Source organism: Chrysemys picta, chromosome 3 (genome assembly GCF_011386835.1).
Source record: "Chrysemys picta bellii isolate R12L10 chromosome 3, ASM1138683v2, whole genome shotgun sequence".
Lineage (NCBI taxonomy): Eukaryota > Metazoa > Chordata > Testudines > Emydidae > Chrysemys > Chrysemys picta.
Window position 1 is genome coordinate 82,732,939 of NC_088793.1, and position 18,859 is coordinate 82,751,797.

Below are 18,859 nucleotides of genomic sequence, written 5' to 3' on the forward strand. Positions count from 1 at the left end.
AGCATGGAATTAACTGCAGGCGGCTGGGGTTCCAGGAGTGTGCAAGGGTCTGCCTGGCTGGAGTGAATTGCAGTATTGAGAGTTGGGGGAGGGGGGCTATCATAGTAAAGCGTGATAATGGTGACATCATTTCAGCTAAAAATCTGTGTGTGCATTGCTCTTAAATCTTTGTTTCCTTAAGGGGGAGTACTGTAGGTGAGAGGTTAAAACTCAGTCTGCTTAAAGTTTCCCAGACGGACACTTGGCACACTAACAGCCAAGATGCAATATTTTTTCATTAACAAATTCTTCTTTAATAGATTTAGCTGTTTTTGATGTCACACATATGTAATTCACAAGTTACGTATTTTTTTTGCCAACTTCTACACCACTAATCCGTGTTTAAAAGCAATCTAATTTGCATACTTTGTTTACACATTGGACTAATTATCAAATATAAAAGCCTTTGGGCAGTTTAACTCTGCTATAAAATTCATGCAGTCCTCCTTTTTTCATTTTAATATCCCTTTCTACATAGCATATGCAAAAGTAGTTATCTCATTGTTCATAAAAAAAACCCTACACCACAGTGATATAGTGTAGCCATGATGTGGAGTCCTGGAAACTAACAGAAAGCACTTTGAATTTCCTCTACAAAATAATTTTCTCTTAACCAAATCCTTTTGCAATAACTTCAGTAAATGACCATTCTGTCTATATCATCACACACAATGTCAGAAGACACTCAGTCTTTGTCCTCATGCCTCACAACACCCCTTATGGTAAGTGTGGCATTATTAGACAGAAGCTTCATATCTCATCAGATCCTATTGCTTCATTATATTTTATTACTAAATTGATGTTGTGAGGAGTTTAGACAATAAAATGCATCTTTTCACATAGTTAGAGGTTCAGACAAGTTCTGGCATTAGGAGTGAACCTAGAAAGTGTTGTATTAAAGCAAGTATTCTTACCATCCCAGATTGCACCAATATAAAAGTGTCAGGCACTTTCTAATGAAATTGCAATGCCCCCAATAGGTATTTGTATTTTTAAAAGAACATTAAACATTAAAAACGAACACTGGACAGTAACTTGCATGTCAGCAACTTTTGGTGTATTTACGGTCTCCAGTTGATCAGTTGTTTTGGGAAAGAATTTCAGAGTTAATGCTTCTGTCCTTTCTTAACTATTACTCCTATTATGTCTTGGTATTTAGTATATTTATTTAAGATCACCATTGTTTTCATGCCTCAGCTTTGCCTAGGCATAATAGTATGATGTGCATTTCTTTGCATTTGATTATTTAAGACAGACTGAAGATTGCATTAACATTTTATTAAACAGCTAATTATAGAAAGCACCATGGTTTTTAACTGTAAATGTTAGGATAGCACATATCATAGCTTAGTAAAGCAAGACTGCAATGGGAAGCTGATGCTTAAGGGTATGGTATTGTAGAGGTAGGGAAGTATAAACAGTTTCTACTCCAGATTTCAGTCTCTAAGGCCTGGTCTACACTGGGGGAGGGTGTCGATGTAAGATATGCAACTTCAGCTACGGGAATACCATAGCTGAAGTCGACATATCTTATTCCGACTTACCTCCCGTCCTCATGGCATGGGATCAACGGCCACGGCTCCCCCGTTGACTCCGCTACCACCGCTCGCTCTGGTGGAGTTCCGGAATCGACGGGGAGCACGTTCGGGGATCGATTCCAGATAAATCGATCGCTACCTGCCGATACGGTGGGTAGTCTGGACATACCCTTAGATCAGATGCTTTATTAGAAGCTTTTATTAAGTGGAGAATTGGTAAATGCAGCCCAGCATGATAGAAAACTCGTGTTTCATGCAGGGTGGATTTGATTTAAATCAAATTGATTTAAATCACTAATCAGGAAGACTCAATTTAATCATGGATTTCTACATAAAAGTGCATTCTTGTTGGTTGTTATAACCTTAATAGATATTCTTCACAACTCAGAGACAGATGAGATAAACCAAATGGCCTGCTGCCATTATAGGTTTTCCCTTCTAGTGAGAGAATGGTATGGAGATCTCAAATCAATGAAGGCTACACTCAGAAAGACCTCAAGACTTCTGGAATACGCTGCTCAAACAGTTTCACTTTTGTTTCTACTGCCTGTCCCTCCCTTCTCACATTTATCTCCAGTCTTCTTCTCCTTGTCCAGATCTATTGCGCCCCCCACAATCTTCTATTCATTGAACTTTGTGAAACTTTGCACTTTTAGAGCGAGGTAAGGGATTGACTCTGTGTACACAAATTTGCAGAGGGACAATAGGGTTGAGGTCTGTTATTTCTCACCTCTATATATTATACTGTTTATTTAAAAACATTTTTGCTGTTATCAAGCATGTTATCACTGGAGACACAAATCCACAGTTTGAGAACTGCAAAACTAAGCATCTCTGATGGTATCTTCTAGACTTAGCACTGAATCCCATTGGGACTATACAGTAGGGTTACCATACGTCCTCTTTTTCCCGGACATGTCCGGCTTTTCAGCAATCAAACCCCCGTCCGGGGGGAATTGCTGAAAAGCCACACATGTCCGGGAAAATGGCCGGCACTTCCTCTCCCCCTGTGGCTCTGCTCCACTCCTCCTCTCTCAGATTTACAGAGCCAAGCTGCCCGAGCAAGCGCTACTGGCTTCAGGCAGCACCCCCCCCGCCTCCGGACCCCGAGCCCCCAGCCAGGCACTTCTCCTACCCGGCTCCAGCTGAGCTGCTCCCACGGTGCAGGGTCCGGAGGCAGGGGGGAGGCTGCCTGAAGCCGGTAACGCTGGCTCCTGCAGCTCTGCTCTGTAAGTCTGAGGGGGCGGAGCCGAGCAGCTCGGCTGGAGCTGGGGAAGGGACGTGTCCAGCCAGCTCTGGGTCCTGAGGTAGGGGAGGGCTGCCAGAAGCCAGCAGCTCAGCTCTTACAGTCTGAGCTGGCAGGAGCAGCTCAGCTGGAGCCCAGGTAGGAGAAGTGCCTGAAGCCGGTAGCACTAGGGCAGCTTGGCTCTTAAACAGAGCCGAAGAGTCAGGGAGCAGCAGCAGTCGCCAGAGCCTGCTCTAAGGTAAGCCAGGGATGCCAGCAAAGCTGGGAGTACCATGCGCCGCTGATTGCACAGGTGGGGGGCAGCGCTGGGGGAGCTGCTCCAGGGAGTCGCCAAAAAGCACTGACTGTGGTGGGGGAGGAGGGGAGGAGTGTGAAAAAGGCAGGAGTGTGCAGAGGGATCAGAGCTCTGGCTGCGATGGGCATCGGGCTGCCTTGCCTGCAAGTGGATCAGAGCTCCTGGGGCTGGGGTGTGCTGTATGGCACTCAGCTCCCCATTTGTGATGAGACACAGCAGTGTGGTGGATCACTGCGAAATACCTGCCCAATCAGAGCTGCGGGGGCAGGGCTTGCAGGGGCTGGCTCCGACAGCTCCCATTGGAGCTTTTCCCAGCCAATGGGAGCCTCTGAGCTTGGCTTGTGGCGGGCCCAGCACGTGGAGACCCTGGCTGCCCCTGATCCTAGGAGCAAACACAATGCCAAAACGAAAATACAAAGTTCACTACATATAAAGAATTACGTTTTAGAATTAAAGAATTAAATAGCTCAAAATGTCCGGGATTTTACCGGGCAGGGAGGAGAACTGGGTGCTCCAAGGCATCTGGGGAGCTGGGAAACAGAACAGTGTGAGCTGCGTGTCCTGACCACTCCCAAAAACTGAGCGCCGGGGCAGATCCTCCACTGAGCAGCTTCATTAAAGTCATGGGAGTCTATACTAGTGGAGTGCCTGACTTTAGAATTGGTGCAGCTGTTTCGTGTGGCTGGGAGGGAGGAGGGGGAATGTGGGGTGCTCAGGGGAGGGGGCGGAGACTTTGGGGAAGGGGTTGGAATGGGGGCAGGGAAGGGGCGGAGTTGGGCGGGGCCGGGGGTGGGGAAAGGGGTGGGACCGGGGGAGGGGAAGGGGCGGAGTTGGGGCGGGGCCGGGGCCCCATGGAGTGTCCTCTTTTTTCAATGTTCAAATATGGTAACCCTACTATACAGACACCTCTGGAACCCCATAAAATTGGGTCCCTAATCCATGAACTATTGGAACTCATTTACAAAACTTTTCTTAAACGTTACATGAATATATTGTCTCATACTATAGAATTAGAATTTATAATCCCTATTCCATGATGAGATATCTTTGAGCTATAATGTATCTTAATTTAAAACTATCTTTAGATAGGATTTTACCTTAAAAATCCGATTTAAATAAAAAAAAATCATTGATATTTATTCACCCTGGTTTCATGGCTGCTTTATGTTTACTAAATGACTTTTTCATGGGCAATGTTTTATATTTTGGGGGGGGAAAGCTTTTTGTACATAAACAACATTTGGACGTAAAAAGTGTGGGCAGCATTGTATATAAGTCTCTATACTAATGAGAATATATCATAGGTTATCAGGCCAGAAGGAATAAGCTAGTCTGATCTCCTGCATAACGCAGGACATACGACTTCTCTGAATTAATTCTTCCTTCAAGTCCAATAGGTGTTGTTGAACTAGAGCATATCTTTTAGAAAATCATGATTAGTTAAAATGTCATCATGAAAAGTATGAAAGGGAAAATTTTCTGTTCTTTAGCTGGATTCTATATGAGAAACCAAATTTTGAAGGACCCTCTATTCCTCTGGAGGAAGGAGAACTGGAACTCGCTAATATTTGGGGTGAAAATACTTCTGAAGAGAAAGATGACTATAACTCAGCTAAGCCCGCAGTGATTGGTTCAATTAAACATGTAGTAAAGGCAAGTACTATAATCTATTCTTGTTCAATTCTTAAGTATTTTTCAGAGTTTGTTTTCTCTATTGGCATAAATAATTCTGATGTCAAGAAACTGATGTATTAACACACCAAGCCTATCATTACTTAAAGTATGGGTGTTTGAGACACATTTGAGCTTATGCAAGGATTCTGTGGGTTGTTACTAAAATAATTGGTGGTGTATTGCAGTAGCATCTCTGATAGTGTGCACTAGTAGGGTGGGGGAGAAAGGAGACCCTGCTCCTTGATATTTATCATTACTTAATCCCTCAAAACATAGTAGAAATTTAAAATGCAGTTTAAGCCTTGCAAATTGATTAAAAATAAAATCTCCAAAGTTCAGTAAGTACATAGTATCTAACGTACATTTTTTTTGTGTACACCCAATTTACACACATTCTAGTGCACACCCACAAACCCAGATTTGCATTAACAAATATCTATAGCCACACAAATTGTGGGTTTTCATGTACACGGTATTAGCATACACAACTTATTAAGTGTGTTTTAACGTATCATTCAGAAGTCTTGCCATTTGAAGGTTGCCAAAATAGGCTATAAGCTGTAACAATGTTAGAAAGGGAAAAGGAGGCATGCTTGATTTGTAAATAGGCTTTTTAAAAAATTAGGGTTCTGTTAAAGAATTTTCTCTTTAGTGTTATCCTCGTATTTAATTAGACAAAATATAGAAGCAACCAAGGGAGATGCATGCCTGCACAGGTGTCAGAAAAGTCAGGAATGAAAAGTTAGATTTGAGAATCATTGGGAGAGATTTCAACATACGGAGAGAGGAAAAACCACCAACTACACCACATTTCACTTACAGGCATCCATACAGCTGTAAGTGAAATAGAATAGGGTAAATGGCTTATGAACAGCAGAAGTGTTTTAAAAACTGATTTAGTTACAATAAATTATATGAGAGCAATAAAAAATGATTCTACAATTACAGAATTACCATTTTTCCAGGATTACAGGGTTTGTCAAATAGACCTGTATACAGGACCAGAAGGGCTGGGAATTGTAACTTCATTTTTTGATGACACTGAGGAAACTGGTATATTTGGCACAACACAGAAGACTTGTTCTATAAAAGTACATTGGGGCATGTAAGTATACAGTTTTATGTGTGTATATATACTGATATAGAAGGAATTTATTTTAAAATTGTTGGTTATAGCAGTCAGACATGCAAACATACAGTTTTACTTCTGGTTACTTAGTGTGATGTGGTCACTCACTAAAACAGTTGTTTTCAACCTGTGGTCTGTGAACCCCTATGGGTCTGCAGATTATGCCGAAGATTTCCAAAAGGGTCCGTACCTCCATTTGACATTTTCTTAGGAGTCCACAAATGAAAAAGTGTTGAAAACCACTGCACTAAAAGGTTATCTGTTTGAAAGGCTATCCTACATATAAATACTAAGCCAGCTGTTCTCAAACTGTTGGTCAGGACCCCAAAGTGGGTCGCAGACGTGTTTGAATAGGGTCGCCAGCCCCGGCATTAGACTTGCTGGGGCTGGGGCCAAAGCCCGAGCCCCAGGGCTTCAGCCTCAGGTGGCGAGGCTCAGGCTACAGGCTCTCTGCCCGGGTCTGAAGACCTGGGGCTTTGGCTTTGCCTTCCCTCCCCCCACCCAGGGCAGTTTCAGGCTTCGTTCCCCACTTCTGGGGTCATGTAGTAATTTTTGTTGTCAGAAGGGGGTCACGGTGCAATGAAGTTTGAGAACCTGTGTACTAAGCAATCAAACGTGTGTGTTTCTCTCTCTATATACACACTATATTAATCATTGTAGTATTGGGATTAACTGCGTTATTGAAGTCAGTGCATCTCTGTAACATACCATTAATTTTATACCTTAAGAACATGAATAAGACTACATTTATTAGTCTTAGATTATTGAACACAATACAGTTGTCCTTGATAGGAATGTGTGACTATGTTGGTTTGGTGCTATATGACTATCGCTGACTGCTGTGGTACTTTGAAGGAAACTTCAGTACAAGCCAGGTACTGCATACCAGTCAGCTCCTTGATAGGATCCTTGTGATTGGAGTCCTGAAGGTATCAGTCCAGTGTGGCTCAATGACAAACTGCAAAGTTAATTCCCAAGAGTGAGTCTTCTGGCTAAGTAGGAAAGCTTGGAAAGCAAGACCAACAGAAAAATCGTGTGAGACAAGCAATAGTTGCTGTAGCGTGGTGTTGGTGTTGAGGGGGACCTATTTCACTCCACTTCAGTTATTTAAAGCGTTTACTAAAGAATGCTGTTCATTAGATTTAATTTATGAAGAAAACTATTAATTCTCTCCAACTTGAACCAAATGGGGCTGTGCATAGGTGCAATCTGAGGGTAGAATTTGGCCCAATACATATATGTAGGAAATTGTTTTGATCCTACAGTGGAGTAACCTGTTGGGTCAAGATCTTTCAATAATGGTAAATTATAATATTCTGAACATGACTTCAGCTTTACTGCATGATCAAGCAGGAGGAGCAAATAGACAGTGCTGACTCTTTTATTAAAATACATACAAGCCAAGGAAAACAAAAGAATATTGGCCAAGAACATTCTGTCAGTAAAATCTCCTGCAAGCTTGCTCCTGTGCAAAAATTCCCATTTAACACACATTCAGGCTACATGCATTGGAGAAGCTCAATGACTAAAGATATTTCAAGGGTTAGGAATATTAGGAAGCATCACAAAGCTTAAAGCTGTGTATTGCATTTTCCTTCTATATTTTCCTACATTTTTAAATTTATGAGCTGGCATTCCTTATTAAATTGAGCTTGGGTCATATTTTTCCTCATTCTGTGCCCAATCTTCATGTCATTTCTTATGTGTCATGGAAGAGTCCAATTTCCTGCTATGGTCCCCGTGTTAATTAGTATCACATAAGAAAGACAGGCCTATATGGAGAGATTTCGGCCAATAAGTTCAGCTTCTTCTGTAAACCCAGTGAGAAGGCAAGGATTGAGTTTCTGAACTGTGACTTTAGGACTGAAACACATTGGTAGGGAAGTGTGGTCACACATTTATAGTAATGCTGCCCATGTTATACCTTTTGTGGACAAATGAAGTACTGGAATTTCTAAAACGAAGTTGACACTAAACTAAAGATATTTATTCATTATCTTTAACACTTATGGGTCATGACTTTATGGGATAAACTATGACTGCTCAAAAATTTCCCCTCAGAACTGCTTTGGGTGGAAAATCCGGTTTTCAACTAAATGAGCATTTTCTCAAAAATAATTAATTTTCTGTGCAGAATTTTGACTTTTCATCAAAAAATTAAAAAAAAAACCCAAACGAAAAGTTTTTATTTGGAAATGCCATTGTTGTGCCTCACGCCTGAATTCTGCTGTAAAGGCTGGTTTCACCAACTGGACTACCGTTCCTGTAATGGTTTTTAGCCAAAAGTTGTTGGTGTTCACAAAAATAAAACCCTGTAAACCTTGAACAGTTGAAATTTCCTGGGGGGAGGGATCATTTTCGAACCAGCTGTGCCCTAAACATGCCACTAAATAATGACATATAATGGTTTTGATCTTTCAGCAGCATATCAAGACCAGAGTTTTAATCATATTTCAGCAACTGTATTAAAATATCAAAGTTAGTATGTGCCACCTAATTTGGGGAAGCATCCTTGTAAGCCTTGCATTTAGACTGTCTGAGAGTGATGATTAATGGTTTTATAAAAATGCAAATAATGGACAAGAAGAAGGTCAATCTATGCTGTATTCTTTCTATGCCAAGTGTTGAAGAGGATGCAATAAAGCAGAGACAAATCTAACAGTATAGATACTCTACTTTGGGAAAGATGTAAAGAGCCAAATAGCCAAAATTTCTCTGTTATCTGCAGTTAGACCTGAGATTGCATTTACTAGTAAAGAACTCCTCTGTGCCACAAAACATTCACTAATCTGTGTCACTTGTCCTGTGTGGCAAAATTCAGGAAAGCTACTTTGTGCTTGGAACCAAGAAACTGCTGATTGTGAAAATATTTGGGTCTTGTTTCTGAGCTATTTGAACTTCTTAATGGATAGTTGGGAAAATAAAACCAACCAAAACAAACAAACAAACAAAATCTGCAGTTGTCTGATGTCATGAAAGCTGTATAGCATTTGCATTGAATCTGGCTCTAGGTTGGTGAGGATCTTCTTTAACCCACTAAAAAAAAATCAATTCTGTACCCATGTAATCTATTTTTAAATACAAAAATATGTCTCCAATAAATAGACAATAATACAGGCTTGACTCTCCAGACTTCAGACATTGCCTGAAACTCCTGTTACACAGCACAGGGTCAAATCCCCAAACATATGTTAACTATTGTGAAAATTCCTTAGGCCCTAATTCTGCAAACAAGCACAGAACCATTGGGAGGGCAGGTCTACACTTAAAACGCTGCATCAGTACAGTTGCACTGGTACAGCTGCACCCCTGTAGCATTTACGTGAAGACGCTTCTACACTGATGGGAGAGAGCTCTCCTGTTAGCATAGTTAATCCATCTCCCCGACAGGTGGTAGCTATGTCGACAGGAGGAGACCAGAGCAGACCAGACTGGACTCTGCACAGTCATAGAAGTGTGTGCTAACATATCTGTTCTCAGGCTGGTGGCATGATGATAAATGTGGTCCTGTATTTACATTCTTTTAATGGGTAATGGCCTCTGTTGTAAGATACTGTATGAGCATTACATTGATGTTTGTTGTAATTCAGAAACACTGATCTATTTAACTTTTTTTTGTCTTAATCTAGATGGCTAATTTTTGAAGAACCTGGTTTCCAGGGAATCCCTTTAATGTTGGAGCCTGGTGAATATTCTAACTTATCATTTTGGGAGAAGAAGGAAGCATACATTAGGTCCTTGAAACCCTTGAAAATGGTAAAATAATTAGAGCTAGTATGTTAACAATAACATTAGTGTCACAAGACTCTGCAAGATTCACAAAAATAAACTATAAAACATCATAGTTAATGACTTTCAAAGTAGTATACAGTGCTGTTTAAAGGTCTTTGGACTCTTATCCTTAATTGCACCCATCAGTGTTTAATTTTCTTGACTTTGATATTGTGGACTTTGAAAAAAGTCATCTTAAAGAAGACTGTTTTTTGTAAAATAGTTATACATATGTAAATTTATTACAAACAAGTTTTTATTTTTGTAATTTTTTTTTAGGGTGGCCGCAAAGTTGAATCCATTGAAGAGCCAAAGGTAAAAAAAACAGTTGATATATTACATTTAATTTAATCACTATGAGACCAGCTCTTTTAAACATGGCAACCAAACACACACAAACTAATTTACCATGGTGATGTCATGAGTACTGGTATGGTGGCTGGGCTGTGTATGCATGGTGCTGAAACACAGTGATACTGCAACTTTTGTCATATCTGATTACCAGTCACTAATTACGTGTATGATGGCACAGCACTCACTTACACAGTGACTGGATAATAAATATTAGGGCAGACCCCTGAGCCAGTATAGAGACCCACCGATTAGTTTCGTAGTCTGATCCTTCGTTCATTTTGTGCTATGCACCTAAAGTCAATCTGCTGTCAAAACTTGTAACTAATGCACTTTTTCAGTAACTGCCACTTTATCTCATCTTTGCTAAAGGTAATCATTTATGAGAAGCCTTTCTTCGAAGGGAAACACATGAAACTGGAATCAGAAATACTCACTCTTATTGAGGAAGAAAAGCAAAAAGAAGAATCTGGAGGAAATAAGACACTGCCACTTATATCAGTGGGGTCCATAAAAGTGTTGGAAGGAGTGTAAGTAGAGGAAAATGCCCCAAACAGTTCTAATTGCAGAATGAAGGAAAGGCTGGTGCAAATAATAACACCATAGTGTTGGAAATTGCACCAGATAAGATGCAATGTACAGTTGCTGTCTTTGTCCTCATAGCTCTTTCATTGGATTAGATCAATGCAAATAACTAGATTCTGTGGTGCATTCTAGACCTCTAGGGGCGCTCTGTCATCACAAAGCAGCCAGATCTGGCTAGCTGAGATTTCCCCTGGTATGGGGAGCTCTTGGCTGTGCAGGGCTGGTGCCCCCAGCACCTGTGCTGCCACCTTACCCCATTTCCACCATAAGTAAAAAGGAGGTAATTGCTAGAGCATGCACTCCCCCAGCCGGTGTAGGTTAGAGCAGCACCACAGGCTTCTCTAACCTACACTAGGTACTGCACATGTACACCCTGAGAACAAGGGAGCCTCCCTCTCTGGTGTGCCAAGCAAATAGTCTCCCTGTGGTGAACTTTTGAACCTAAGGCTCCTCATTTCATCTATCCTAGGAAAAGGTTTTATTTTATTCAGATTTTATCTCACTTACCATTTTCCGTCTGGGTTGATTAAAAAGACAGCTTCCTTTCAACAGGGCCAAAGTTCAGGAGTTCCTTATATTTCTAAAAAGAATTCACCTGTCTTAGCTCAGTATTATTGTTGTTTTGAAGGATTATGGGATAAATTCAGCTCTGTGTTTAGTGGCAAGGTTCCATTCTCATGTGCTTTTTTTCCCCACCCAATATTTAGTTGGGTTGCTTACGAGAAACCAGGATTTGCAGGTCATCAGTATTTGCTGGAAGAAGGCGCGTACCAGGAATGGAAAGATTGGGGTGGTTACAGTGAAGAGCTTCAGTCGCTGCGACCTATTCTAGGTGTAAGTTCCAAGAAGATCTAATATTTGCTACTTGAGTGCAGTGAAATGTTTTATTACATTTTCCTTTATTTTTGTTTGCTTCAACAGGATTTCACAAACCCCCACATGATAATGTACAGTGAAAAAGACTTTGGGACTAAAGGTTCCAGTATTAATGTATTAGGAATTATTTCCAATTTGAGAGACACTGGCTACGGACTCAGGACACAATCCATACATGTTTTAAGTGGAGTGTAAGTGATATTCTTAATTACATTTTTCCTTGTTAGTGATTCTTTTTAGAATAAATTAGCAAATAATTTAATGTTTTACTGCTCTCTACTTTTAATATCTGTGAAGAAATCCTTATGCGAATATAATTCCCTATCTGTGATTACACAGGACAAAGAAGAATGTGGCTCTTTGTAAATAAATGTACTATGAAATTTATTTTCTTCCTATAACAAGACCGAATTTTCTTAGGAAACACTGGCCTATTGATTTGCAAATGATGAATGTGTGTAAATTATCTGTTCATCAGAGGATACATAATAGGATGCCGTTGTAGAATTTTTTAAGCTGTTGTACAGCAGAATTGCTCTGGGACTAATTTGCTATTCTGACCAAAATTTCATGTGTTTTACCTGAGGCAAATTATGCTGTAATCACTTTGTCCCTCAGTTCCCTATCTGTAAAATGGGGGATAATATTTACCAAGTTCACAGGTGTGTTGTGAGGATAAATACTTTGTGTGATGTTGTGATATGGGCCATAATAGATTTGGTTTTTTTTAGCACATCTTTGGAACAGGATACTTTTTCATAGTGAATATTTTATTTTTGTTGGGAAATATCCTGTTCAGTTTGGATTTTTGTTTTTCTTTATGGTATGCGTAAGGTAAATTTATCTACTTGCAATTCAGATTATTATGAATCCTTATCAAACATATTCATATAGTGCTTAGAGGACTCAGTTTAATTTTGTGGTGCTACATAATGAGTTCATATTATATTGTCACTAAAATGAGACTAGTAGCTAAATCATCTGTTAGTGAATGCATGCTTGAAGATTCAGAAAGCATGTGGTACTTCCAATGGCATGTGTAAAAGCCCGACTCTAGCTTCCTTTACTGAGTTGCTACTTTTCCTCATCTTTTCCAGATATTTTTCACTGGGGCTCGCTACAGGGAGGATTTTCCTTATGAGGCTTCTGAGCCCAACAAGTAGCATGACAAATTCTAAACATCCTCCTACTCAGTCTGATCACATGTAACTGTAGGGAGGCTTAGAGCCATTTTGATAGCTTAAGTAAAATATTTTGATTTTAGTTGCTAAGTGAGAATAAAATAAAAATTGCATTAGGATTTATTTTCACTCTGATGTGCTTTTTCTTTTTTGCTAGTACAGAATGATACTTTGAACCAAAGTTTCCTCTGAAGATATAATTGCTCTGTGATGAGACCTTCAGGCTAAACCCTTGCTAGGACTAGTATTTTCTACAGCAGTTTGTTTTGGAAAGACAGACAAGTGTTAGGCAGCATGTTCCAAGATGCACAGAATTAATGTGAGTGATAGCACTGAAGGAATTTCAGACACTTTGGTGCTTGATTTTCCCTCCACAACATATAGGTAATTCTCATTGAAGGACCCCACCCTAAACCTCACCCTGCTCTGTCTTTATGAAGATAGAACTCCTATTGATATTTCAGTGCGAGTTTTGCAAGAGTAAGGGCTGCAGGTTCACACTCACTGACTTAGCTGCAAACATTGTTCCTAAGGCAGCCCTTTTTACATGGCAGTCTTTGCATCCACTGAGCCCCTTTTGTACTCTTGGGTACACAGGGGAGTAAGATGGGAGGTAGTCTCCTCCCACCGTAACCTGGCTGAAGACAGGGTGAAAGACCTCCTATCACAGCCTCTCCACAACCATTGGGACATCAAGTTTGATCACTGTTACAGTAAAGAAGGGACTCCGGATATTTAGTTTCTGACCATTTTTGTTACTCATATTTTCTTGGGGAAAAAATAATACTGTTGACCTCAGATGTGAAGCCTTTAAGTGAAGAATTATGGGTTGGCAGGGGTAGCTATAAGTTAATTTTTTTTTATCGTGTCTAGTTGCTGCCACCTCCTCCTGCAATCTCTCCCCTGCATGTTCCGTTCTTTTAAATAAATGCTTCCTACTAATGAACAGTTAATTCAGGTAGCATGGGCTCTTCCCAAAGGACTACCATTCTATTTTTGTAGTGTTTCATATTTTTTTATATGGGGATATATGGTGTCCACAGGATTCTTTAAACTGCTAAAGTATTAATATTTCAAAAGGACATTGCAGAAATTTTTATAAAAAATAACGTTCAGTAAACCAAACCATATTTGTAATGAATATTTGTTCTGTAAAGTGTTAGGTATGTATTTGGGAGCACAAATTGTAATTCTTCCCTTGCCCAAAAAATCAGTTGTTTTATGGTGGTGGTGTCTAAGGTGCTGAAATACGGGGTCCATGAAAGCTGCTGAATTTATTTGCTTTGGAAAGTCAACTTGTCCTACCCTGCAGAACTGTTACAGCTGGGCAGCAGCAGTACAAGCGCCACACACTTTTACTTATTTGCCTGAGATCTGAAAACCTGAAAGCACCACACCATTTAATTGAAGAGTGTGCTGTTCAGTCTCCAGGCCCATTGAATCCTTAATATATTTGTTGAGACAGCAGACTAAGGTGTCATTTGCAAAGATAAGGACATTTGCCCACTAAGAATGCAAAGCTACCATTTCATTTCACACAGGCCACTGAACAGACAGTAAATAGTAACAGCTTTCAGTCAAGAACCCCTTCCAAATTGGAATCTGTCACCAAAGACCCCATTGTCCAGCTATACCGAGAGAATGTCAGGAAACACTTGATATGATTTTAATCAGGCTGCAACTCTATTATTCGATGTCTGGGACTACCCGGCAGATAAAAGGGTACAGTGCAGGTAGCTCCATGTTCATTCACTATCTACCTTGGGGGCTTCTGCCAGCCCCCATCTTTTTCCATCCTTGTCCTCAGCCAACCCATTGCTAGGTCCTTACCATTTCTCCCCCCAAACAAGGGTTTAGGTGCACTATAAAAGAAGGGGTTGGCTCCCTGCCATACCAGACATGGGAGCCCTTATCTCCCCTCTCCCATTCCACTCCTTTAACAAACACCTCCTTTTTAAGTCCTTTACCAAGCCATTTATCTGGTCACTCTGTCCCTTCCCTGTCTGCATCTGCACTAGACATCTTCCCCACACTTGTATAATGAGTTTCAACATCACAGCCTAACTTCCCTACTCACCCTGACAAAGCCCCCCTCGAACCGGCTGTGGGGATGGTGGAAACCCCCCTACTACACCTAGGCCAATCTGGCGGTGAGTTAAAAATTCTTTCCCAGCTCCCTTAGAAAGGAGATGCCCACAGCACGTCCTGACCAAACCTGGTATTTTGCCCCCTCAAGGGGAGGCAGAGTGGTTGTTGCTCCCCTGGTCTGAGGAAAAGGGGCTTCTCCTGCCAGACTTGCCCCTTTTGAACTTCTCAGCCCTTCTGCTCTGTGGGGATGAGTCAGTGTCCCACACTGACCCACTCCCCCTTTTGCAGCAGCTTCTGTTCCTTGCTCCCCCTCCTGGCTGTAAAGAGCTATTGGCTCTTCACCAGCAAGCCAGACAGTGCCCCTCTACCCCCATTTAAAGGTGCAGTCATTATCAACTAGCAATTCTCTGAGCAATTTAGATTGCAAAATACCATTAAATAGGCTGGTATGCCATAGATGCAGTAAATTTTTAAGTTTATTAAATTTTGACGTAGCCCATCTGATATCTTTTTAGATTAAAATGTAAATTTTTAACAAAGTTGTGAACAGTTCAGTGACTTTTTTCAAGAATTATATAATGTGTTTTTAGCTATACTATTTTCAAACACTACATGCTTGTTTCTAAGGATTACTTTCACTTTTGCCTATATTGTATTGTAAACAAATTGGAATAAAACATCACCATTTACTGCATACTTTTACAACAAATCATTACTAGTTTCATTCTTCAGAAATTTTCCAGAAACCATCCCAGCATAGTTTGTTAGAAAATCCAGGAAATTATTTTGTCATTTGAAAAAAGGAAAATCTTTGTAAACTAAAAGAGCCACTTTGCTTTCTTAAGTCAGCATTGATATCTACTTCCATGTTGGCATCTTTTCAATTGTCAGAAAATGGAAGCATTTAGTGGCAAAAGGTAACACCCATAAAACAAGTTTAAACAAATACTAAAAGAAGCTTCTTGTGAGTGTACAGTGTTTCTGATTTCCTGCTTAGTTTTTACTTGTCAAGCTCAATCACTATTTGTTTTAAGAAATAATCAAATTATCTTATTTTGCAAAATACAAATGTTAATTGCATTAAACTTGACCTTGGGTCTTTGACCAAGAGTAAATTTGGTTCTGGTCTTTTGTTTAATTTAGACAAAAACTCCCCCAGTCCCAGTTCCCGTAAACATTTGTTAACTATGCTGTACTCCTTTAATTTGACGACTTTTTCCTAATTTTCAAGTAATTAGTGTACTGTACAGTGTGGATCTGACCTTCTTTACCGAATAAAATGAACTTGCAAGAAGGCTTAGGAAGTGGTTAGTTCTACTGAGAAGCGGTTTTTATTACAGACTGTTGTAGGGATATAGGACCTAATCCTGAGCTGTCCCAGGTATCCACAATTCTCATTCAGTTATCCATTATGGTTCTTTTAGATCATCTGTTGGCCCCAAAAGTATTGTTGACATGACTGCAGACACTAGCAAGAGTAGATGGGGTTGCATTTCAGTGGCTCATCTGTCCCAAGTGGTCTCTTTTGGGGTTCCACAGGATTTTGTTTTGTCACACTTCCTACTGCGTGTGTAAGAGGCTGTTAGGGATATGGGGTATTATTGCCTGCTGCAATAGCATTAGTACGCAGATGACACCCCTCCCTGGGTCTCTGTTTCATCTGATTTGGATGGTGCCATTTGACATATCCAGTGTCTAGCTAAGATTGGGGCTGGAATGAAAGCTGCCTGGCAGAGGCTCAGCCTAAATAAAGACTGCTTATGGAATGGAGAAAGCAACCAGAACTGGTAGAGATTTTTAGCTCCTCCAGTTGAGAGAGTATGTACCTTCATTTTTTCATTCAGGTTTGCAACCTGAGGTTCATGTTGTATCCCCAGCTACTTCTGGCTATCCAAATACAGTAGCTGCAGTGTACTTTCTTTCACGCTGTGCTTGGAAACGAGGTTGTGACATTTTCTTTTGCACGCAGACCTTGTCCCAGTTATGCAGGTCTTTGTTATTTTGAGACTGGATTACTGTGATGCACCTTACAGAATGATATACTTGAAGACCCGTCAAGCTTCAGCTGGTACAGAATATGGTTGTAGAAGTACTTCCAATTATTATCACGTTACTCCCATGCAGTTGTTTGCACTGGTTTCCAGCTGGTTTCTGAGTGATCTTAAAATTGTTGGTTTTGATCTGTAAAGCCACAAATGGGCCCTGATTCAGAAAACCACTTAAGCACATGCATAAGTCCTCTCCTGTTAAGGACAGCATCTATTTGCTCAAGTCCCAATGACTTCATTGGGACTTAAGTATGTGCTTAACTTTATACATATGATAAAATGCTGCTTTGAATAGGGATGCTTTTTTGAATTAGGACTATGGTTCTTGGATATTTCATGTGATACCATGGTAGTGCTACCTGCTGATGTGCTGAAGCATACAGCCCTCTTTAAGCAGGTGGAGGATGGAGATAGAGTGGTGTTGCATAGTATGGAGAGAGATGCTCAAGGGGGATCTGGCATGTATTAACACTCTCACTTAAATTTAATATCACAAATATTTATTTTCATGGTAGTAAATATAATTTGAGGTCATTTTAAAAAAAATTGTTAGGATTATTCATGAAGTTTAGTGATATCCAGATGTTTGTATAATTGAAAGACAGTTTCATTTTCAAAGCTTCTGGCATGTGTGACCTACAGGTATAGTATGCACACTTCAAACATTTTTAACTTTGTGGTTCGTTTACCATACATACCTATGTCATTTTGATTAAGTAGTTTTAAAATGACTTGGGTGTGTGTTCTGGAATATGGCTTAAATTATTAGTGAATAACATGTTAAAAGACTCATTTATACATGACTCAGAAGGAGAGGTAACATGAAGGATTACAAGAATGTGTTCACGGTGGACAAATCATACAAAGCTTGAGTACCAGTTTTATGTATTTTAATGAATTTTGTACTCCTCATGTCAGATCCTCAGCTGGCATAAATCATTGAAGTTTCATTGAAGTTAGTGGAGCTGTCCCACTTTACAGCTGCTGAGAATCAGGCTCCTTGTGCTTTGAATAATAACCTTGTCAATAGAATCTGTTCTTCAGTCCAGGGATGTCCTCTTATGGTGAACTTCTTGTATATAGTGAAGGTTGATTTACAGTGAAGTAAAATGAAAATTCCATATTATTTTAACGCATTATGGTATGAAAATTGCTGTTCTGGACATTGTGAAATGGTGAAATTCTTGGGGAGGAGAGTCTTACCTATAAGTAGGTTTCAGTGCATGAACTCAGTGTGATGAGATGGCTAAGAGAGCAAATGCAATTTTGGGATGTATAAGCAAGGGAGAATATTGATAGAAGTAGGACAATGTTGTTATCCATGCATACAGTTTTAGTGGGACTGTTACTCAAATATTGTGTCCAGTTCTGGTCTCTGCACTTTAGAAACAATATTGACAAATGGGAAAAGGTTCTGGAAAAAGTTAAAAAATTATTTGAGGTCTGCAAAACCTGCCTTACAGAGAGAGACTAAAGAAATTCCATCTGTCTAGCTTATAGCAAAGAGAAGGTTAAGAGTGGAAAGTACTTAGATTGTGGGGAGACATCTGAGGCCTTGGCTACACTTACCCGCTAGTTCGACGGCTGGAAATCGAACTTCTGGGTTCGACTTATCGCGTCTAGTCTGGACGCGATAAGTCGAACCCGGAAGTGCTCGCCGTCGACTGCGGTACTCCAGCTCGCCGAGAGGAGTACCGCGGAGTCGACGGGGGAGCCTGCCTGCCGAGTGTGGACCAAGGTAAGTTCGAACTAATTCGAACTAAGGTACTTCGAACTTCAGCTACGTTATTCACGTAGCTGAAGTTGCGTACCTTAGTTCGAATTAGGGGGGTAGTGTAGACCAAGCCTGATAGTAGAGGCTCCTTATGTTGCAGGCAAATGAATAACAAGATTAAATGAAGCTAAATATATTCAGATAACAAATAGGTTACACATTTTTATCAGTGAGAGTAATTAACCACCAGAACAACTTGCTTGGGGATATGGTAGATTCCCCATCACTTGAATTCTTTAAATCAAGTTTGGATGTCTTTCTAGA

General features: G+C 40.3%; 1 protein-coding gene across 6 annotated transcripts in view; it reads left to right on the forward strand.

The window, feature by feature from the left end:
* Positions 1-18,859, forward strand: part of CRYBG1 (crystallin beta-gamma domain containing 1) — a 165,535-nt gene that overhangs the window by 117,629 nt on the left and 29,047 nt on the right. For all 6 annotated transcript variants that reach the window (XM_065588289.1, XM_024102469.3, XM_065588291.1 and 3 more), the window contains 7 exons: positions 4,609-4,771; positions 5,758-5,897; positions 9,551-9,677; positions 9,972-10,007; positions 10,416-10,573; positions 11,336-11,462; positions 11,550-11,695. In XM_065588289.1, coding sequence (XP_065444361.1) covers positions 4,609-4,771; positions 5,758-5,897; positions 9,551-9,677; positions 9,972-10,007; positions 10,416-10,573; positions 11,336-11,462; positions 11,550-11,695 — 897 coding nt within the window. The remainder of the gene's footprint in view (positions 1-4,608; positions 4,772-5,757; positions 5,898-9,550; positions 9,678-9,971; positions 10,008-10,415; positions 10,574-11,335; positions 11,463-11,549; positions 11,696-18,859) is intronic.